This window comes from Natator depressus, chromosome 3 (assembly GCF_965152275.1).
Source record: "Natator depressus isolate rNatDep1 chromosome 3, rNatDep2.hap1, whole genome shotgun sequence".
Classification (NCBI taxonomy): domain Eukaryota; kingdom Metazoa; phylum Chordata; order Testudines; family Cheloniidae; genus Natator; species Natator depressus.
Window position 1 is genome coordinate 119,725,670 of NC_134236.1, and position 7,471 is coordinate 119,733,140.

The 7,471-nt window shown below is 42.1% G+C and overlaps 1 protein-coding gene across 2 annotated transcripts in view; it reads left to right on the plus strand.

The window, feature by feature from the left end:
* The window catches only part of SNX9 (sorting nexin 9), a 93,794-nt gene extending 86,994 nt beyond the window's left edge, over window positions 1-6,800 (plus strand). For both annotated transcript variants that reach the window (XM_074948685.1, XM_074948686.1), the window contains 2 exons: window positions 859-950; window positions 5,616-6,800. In XM_074948685.1, coding sequence (XP_074804786.1) covers window positions 859-950; window positions 5,616-5,663 — 140 coding nt within the window. In that variant the 3' untranslated portion in view covers window positions 5,664-6,800. The remainder of the gene's footprint in view (window positions 1-858; window positions 951-5,615) is intronic.
* The last annotated feature ends 671 nt before the right edge of the window (window positions 6,801-7,471 follow it).

A 7,471-nucleotide genomic window follows, 5' to 3' on the forward strand; every position in this document is an offset into this window, starting at 1 on the left:
AACAGGAGTAGCTGGAGCCCTTTATGGGAGAGAGCTGTACTCGGGAAAACTTTCCAGCCCAAACAAAATCTTTTAAGTGCTTGCCTGAATCAGGATATAAAACTAATGAAGGCCATTGATTGTTTCTTGAGGGTAGATCTTATCTGCTGGGTATTGATTGTGTTCTATAGAATTACTTCCATACCTAGCCACAAGCCAAACTGCTAAATTCTGTGATTCTATCAGATCTTGCAAGTTAAATAGGCAGGCTGGGTCAGTATTTGAATGAGAGACCAAGATGCTGCAATTCAAGATGTTGAGGATTCAGTAAGTGATGCTCTTTCCTCAGAGTCAGTACTGAACCAATGTTTCCATACAGTATTGGGTGACAGCGCTTGACAGCAGCAATCTTTGCACTAATTAATAAAAATTACTGCTTTTCCCTTTTCATAAGAATGTGGATGTTAACCCCAACATCCTTGCCAAATTCCAGTTTAAGTAATCCCATTTTTGCCTACAGTTTTTAGATTGGATATAATATCCTTTTTATTTCATTTAGTAAACTCTGTAGCTGTGTACTATTATATAACTGTTGATTGACACCAAACGTGGCTGCATTTCAGTGACTGATGAATCCCTATTGTGTGACTTAATTTGTTTGTAAAGTAATGTAAGCTCCATGGAGAAAAGATACTATAAAAGTGCAAAGTAATAGTATTCCCAAAGTAATTGCACTGACTGCGTTTGGTGCTGAATTGAGTTAAAAAAAAAAAAAAGACTGCACTCCTAGTTAACACAGTAACTAATCCGAACTAATGAAACTGCTCTTGTTGATGAGCATTTTTCTAAATTAATTTGTATCCTGTGTTTTGACTACAGCGGAGATGAATCATTTCCACAGTAACCGGATTTATGACTACAATAACGTGATCCGCCTCTACCTGGAACAGCAGGCACAGTTTTATGAAACGGTAAGCTGCAGCATATCAATGCTGGTTTCTAGTGCATGCTGTGAGGCCACTTATTTTATCTGTCAGAAACACTAGCTGTGTATTAATCATTCTGCATGAGCACATCTCTTTGAAAGCAGTTGCTTGAAAGGCAATTTTACATTTAATTTAACAAAAAAGTACAGGAACAAAGGATGAACTGGAAAGAACGTTTTCTGTAGAGACTTCCAAAACCAAAACTTTGCAGCACATGGAACTTAACGTATAATATATTACACTCAGATTGACTTGTTTAAAATAACATTATTAAAGCTGCTAAGTCAAGCACTGGAAGTTAGGAAATGCTTATGCTCACTTAATGAGCAGCTCTTTGATATTTTTACTCCTGGGGAAATTCTGCGCAACTGCAATGCAGCAGAAAATTGCCCCCTGCAGAATCCCTTTGCTTCCTTGCAGGAAATGGTTTCTGTGGGGAAGCAAAGAGAAACTGCACCAGTGCTCACTCACCCTTCATGGCAGCTCAGACACGTCTGTTCAAGCAGCTCGGGGAAGAGGGGTCTAGTGATGTCCTGGCCACCCAGGGATCTTAGTCCCAGCTGGGGGGGGGGGGGGGGGGGGAAGGAGGAGGAGGACGATGGAGATGGAGTTGCACCTCCTCCTTCCCTGCATGGAGCAGCCAGAGCTGGGTCAGATCAAGCCCCAGAAACTTCCCCTGGCTGATGGAAGCTCTGCTCCGTGGGGGGAGGATGTGCCTGTGTGGCAGTGAGGCTCGGGGGGAGGGTTCCAGGTGCAGAGTGGGGGTGGTGGGGAAGCTCCCTGTACAGTGACCCCTCCCCCCACCCATGCACCTGGAACCCCCACACCAAGCTCCCTCCATTTCAGGAGTTCTCTGCACCCAGAACTCCTTCCCCAACCCCACTGAGCCTCATCCCCTGCATCAGGAGACCCCAGACCCCCACCCCACTGAGCCCCAATTAGCTACACCCTGAACCCCAACCCCACCAAGTCCCAGTCCCCGCCCCTACTGAGCCCTAACCACCTTCACCTCGCGCCCTCCCCCACCCCGCAGAGTCTCATTCCCCCTGCACCCAGAACCTCACACCAAGCCCCTGTGCCCCCAGATTCCCCCCTGCACCCAGACGGCCCACTGAGCTGCCCACACCCAGATTGCACCACACAGAACCCTGGTACTTTTGAGGGAATTCTGCACTTAAAAATTTAAATTTCTGCAAGATTCTGCATATTTTATTTGTCAAAATAACACAATATAATCACACCATTTTCAATTATTTTGGTAATTTATTTCAAAATATTTGTCAGCAAATTTGAAAATGGTGTTGTTTTGACAAATACAGAATTTTGCAGAATTGTAAAATATTGTGCGCAGAATATTTTTTTGGTGCAGAATTCCCTCAGGAGTAAATTTTGTTTTCTCTTTATTGTTCAGTATGGGGCCACGCGCCTTATTTACTGCATGCTCTTCAAACCCTGTTGTGAAGACAGACTTATTACTTGCCTCATGGACCTTTCTATGGTGCTCAACTGAAGTCATTGGGAGCTATGCTTTGAACGTATAAAGTGCTATATTATGCTAACTACTCTGAAAAATCAAGTCCAAGGCATCTCAAGTAGAGTACCTAAAATTTGTGGCTACTTTTGACCTTCATCTCTCTGTGTCTCATCTTTCTGTCTGTAAATGGGAATAATACCCCTCGCTCATCACACACAGACATTGTGAAAATAGATTAATTAGTGTTTTTCTAGTGTGCAGTAAATAAGTCCTAGAAACATACATTGACCAACAAGGAAAAAAACTAAATATTGAATAGTTGCTCATTCAGTGAGTACCATCCATCCAGTGCACTGAATGGGGGGTAGGATCCTGTGGGAAAAACTAGTATGTGATCATGTAATCAAAGACTGTACAATGATGCATACGCACAAAAGGTCTTGCTAAGTTTGCACAGGCGACCTTAATTCTGGCTTTTTCTAACTTTTGAATGCTTCACTTAACAAATCTGATGTAGTATTTGTACATAATTTATTAGGGTTTTTCAAAATGCAAACTGATAAGACAGAAATTTCGTCATGTGGCATCTTATTGAACCCCCCCCCCCCAATGAGTCATCAGTAGAATAGGAGCCTTTTATATTCACAGCACATAGACTATTGCCACTTGAACTAATGGAGTAACTAATAGCAATAATAAATTGTCATTTTCTGTGGAGACCAGCACTAAAAGGTGAAGAGAAACGCACTTTGCCAGTGGATTTCATGGATATTTCCTGACAGTAGAAGAATGGTTAGTCTCAAGAAACCTGGGTTTCTCTTCAGGCTCTGAAGGGGGAGTGTTTTAGTGGAACATTCTTCTGCCTGTTCCACACCCCTGGCTCCTTGTCCCAATCCTATTCTTCTTGCCTATCCAGTCCCAGTCTCCATTCTTCGGGCTTCTTGTTCCAGGCCCATTTTCCCTGTCTTCCCAGTCTGCTTGTCCTAGTCCCAGTCTCCTTGCCCAGACAGTCCCAGTTCCTTTCTCCTGTCCCCACCCCCTCCCAGCTCCCAGTCCCACTCAGCCTCCTGCCCAGGCTCCTCATCAGATCTGTCTTCTCCCCACTGCCCATTTCCCTCATCTGAGTCTGCACCCCATCTGCTTGTCAAATCTGTCTTCCTTTTCCTCTGCCCCTCCTCCGCCTATTGGTTTACAGTCTGTCTCCCCTATCTCCGAATCTGATTTTAGAGACCACTCCCCTGCCAACTGGTTCCTGGCTTTGCCCCCCATGATTTCCACACCATCTCCCAGCCTCTTCCCATCCCCCAGTCAGAGTTTCTCTCCTCCCCGCCAGCCCAGTTTTCCGAGACTCTTTGTCCTAAACTATTACTGTCCTACTTTCCTTCCCCCAGTCCAGCTTTTCCCCCCTCTGTATTCATATCAGACCACTTCCTCCTCCCTGTTGCCTGGGTGCCAGTAGGGTCATCATTGGGAGCACAAGAGACCGGCTCCCTGCTCTGTTCTGGTGTCTGGGCCAGAGGAGCAGCTATTAGAGATTTTGCCCTGATGACTGGAGCATGCTCAGTTGCCCTGTAAGGATGGTGATGCAGTCAGGGGAGCACTAGGAGATAGGAGGGATTGAACATACACATTGAGGACTGAATCTTCAGAGAGTTTAGCTGTTAAACTTTTACATGTCTACTGGGCATGCGTGAACTGCAACTTCAAAGGCTTAGTTTTACCAAATTTGGTTGGATTTTCATGGGGACAGCAAAAGGCCCATTCCTGATACAAAACACCAACACTGCCTAATTTTAAGTCTCCATTCCAAAGCATGAGCTCTTAAAAGAAAAGGTTGCTAGAATTTTTTAACATGTACATAACAATGTATTTTTATGTCAGCTCATTCCTAGAAATCGCTAAACCATTTTCACTGAAATTTTCAAAAAGATTCAGCCTGTGACAGAAACCCAGCCTGGGAAATTTCAGCCCAAGTGGTTAAAGTTCAGCATACAACTGAAAAACAGGGTCTTACAGTGTTGGGCAACTTCAATAGGTAGTGCTACCAGATTTTACAGCTGTCTGACAGAATCACACAGAGAAGGGTGGTGATAATGATCCCCTATCTGCCAGCAAGGTGATTTCACTCTCTGGTGCAGCTGCCCCAGCAGGCTCAGGGATATGTGTAGTTAGCATTACCCCTGCTCTCTCCAGGGTGAATGTGGCCAAAACTGCAAATTAAGCGCCACCCCATACTGCCAGGCTGGTGTAAAATAGCTTTAGCGTAAATGAGAATTGGGTCCTACGAGTTTAATGGCAAGTGGCCAGATTAACTATTAATACTATGAATAACACATGAGAACATGCAATAATGGTATGTTCTTGAGTAAAATAGTAACTGGCAGCTAAGTGACCCCCTCAGAAACACCTAACTGATTAAAATTATTGTCCAGACATTACGGTCGTGTGTGTGTGTGTTTGAAAAAACCACCCAGTGTGCATGACAGATCACACCTAGCCAGTCTGTTAAATCCAAGCATGAATGGGTTTATGTGTATGTCCCCCTTCTTGATATTAGTTCAAGAATTCCCATCCACCAAGTAGTAATGTAAGTTGCATCCACGTTTGCTGGCAGGAACTCAAGACCTTCTTAGTCTAAAGAGTTAAGCTTTAACGGGTGAGATTTTTTTTTTAATTTAAACTAAGTTGCATCACTGCCTGAGCAAATGACAATTGTCCAAATACTGAAGAAACAATACACTGTTATGGTTTGGAGCATCCCATCAAATTGCGCCAATTGGCAACTACGGGGTCTCTGCAGAAAAGCACCGAATGGGCCTTAAGAATTATCGAACCTCTTGCCAGTGTCCCTCCAAGTCAGGGCTAAGGCACATTGGTACAACAGTGTAGGAACCTTGCACTGGCCATCTTGTGTTCTGTCACTAGCTAGAGGTATGGAGAGTCCAGAGCTGTCAATCCGATATCTTTCATGAACACTATAAATACACAGAATCGTTAACTGGGGTAGGAAAGCACTGCATCCACTAATACTGTTTTCCTAAGTTGAACATTTAATATTTGAGGAATGAATCAACTGAAATTTTCTTGGCAGAGAGCTCTAAGATGAGCATGAAAGCTATGTAATTTAAATATGTAAAGTAGTCATGCTATTCATGTGTTCTTTTTGTTTGTTCCAGATTGCACAAAAACTGAGGCAGGCACTTGGCCGCTTTCCGGTGATGTAGAAATAAACTGGGATGGATAATGAAGAACAACTCCGAAGTGCTTTTCTGATTTGGGGGCAATGCGACTAAAAAGTTTTAGTGTTTGCCATCCAAGAAACCAAAAAACACCACACCAAAAGGAAAAAAATCTGAATTGCAAAAAAACAGTTAAAATAGTTTAAGATGTTTACTGTTCTCCGCATTAGTCTTTGTCAGCCAAAAAAACAAAATCTGAATTGCAAAAAGAGTGGAAATAATTTGATGTTTACTTCTTCAGTCTAAATGCACCAGTTATTTAGGTATATATTTATCTTGAACACTCTTCCTCCATATCTATCTTTTAAACAAAAGCTGTCTCTTGCTAGCAAGTGCTCTCAGTTGTAGGGCTCGAAATTGTAAAACTAGTCTGCATTTCCATGGATTACAAACAGATTCATGGTTTGTCATAATTTCTTCCAGTTTACTCTTAACTAGTGTCAGATCATGAGGTATTTTTTTCATTTAAAAAAAGTGAATAAGCCAGAAAAAGATGGTTTTTATATTTTTTATTTTCCTTATATACCATTCAGCCTTTTGTTGGAATTCCTTTCAGCAGTTATGTAAAGTTTGTGTATGTTTCAGTTGCACACTCAAGATAATCTCTTAAGATTGTTTTGTTCGGTGATCATTTTGCTCTATATGGTTATGCTTTCCAACATGTACTTCCAGCACAGTCTCCATAACATGATGGCTGGCAAATTGTTCACTTTTTTCCATAATTACTTAATATTCCGTTCTTGTGGAACAAAGCCTTAGAGCTTGTGTGTGTTGGGCTCTCCCTCCCTTCCTGGCCATGCACTGTGCAAAGAAGAGACATTAACCAAGGAAAGAGCCATTCCAGGAAACTGGAAAAATATTCTTTCACACCAGCAGTCTGACTCCATTAAATATTATTCAGCCATGGGCTACCTCTAATAGGGTACTCAGTGCTGTGTCCTGGCCATCATCTTCCCCTTTGCCATACAGAAGTCAGAGTATCTGCAGAGATGACACTTCCAGTCGCTTCTGACCCCAAGTGACAGGAGTCCCCAGATTACTACCCAACTCAGGTTTTCACACAGTAGTACAACATGCTACTGGCTCCCATTCAGCTTAAAAAAAATGAATCCACAGCCACTAAAAGGAAGGGGGGGGGGGGGAGGGAAATTCTAGTGCAAACTGAAGCATGACCTCTGAGGTGTTGAATAAAATCCAGGATGTGTGGCAAATAAGTTATTAAAAATAATACTGTAGGTGCAAATGAGGTATGGTGTTCACCGCACATGAATGGCACAGTTATTGTCTTTACTAACGAAGTGCCACTAAACAATTACACTTTAGGCAAACTTCTGATAGTTACCATCCAGTATTTCAGTTAATGCCACAAGCAAGCCAGGATGCCAAACTGCAGCTTTTGCTAGAATCTTCCCTCAAATATAAACAACTTAAGGAATAATTTATTTTACCCACAAAGCCATGATAAGTGACGGGTACATTCTGTTGATTCTATTGTTGCCTTACTATGTTGTGTATTGCTGTTATTTTTGTGAAATATTTTTACAATAAAAGAAAAATCTGGATCTGCCTGAATAACATGAAAACAAAAAATCACTAAGCCTGAGTCCAGATGCTCTTTAGTAGCACAGGTTTTGTTCATATTTTATAAATACTTTGTTTTCCCTCAATTTAGTTTTCTTCCAAATTCCATAGAGCAGTGTTTGATACAGCCATTTAAATATATGTACAAATTGTAAAGAATGTGTATAAATGTTACACCAAATGTAAGATCTTTCCTGCATGTAGAAGCAACT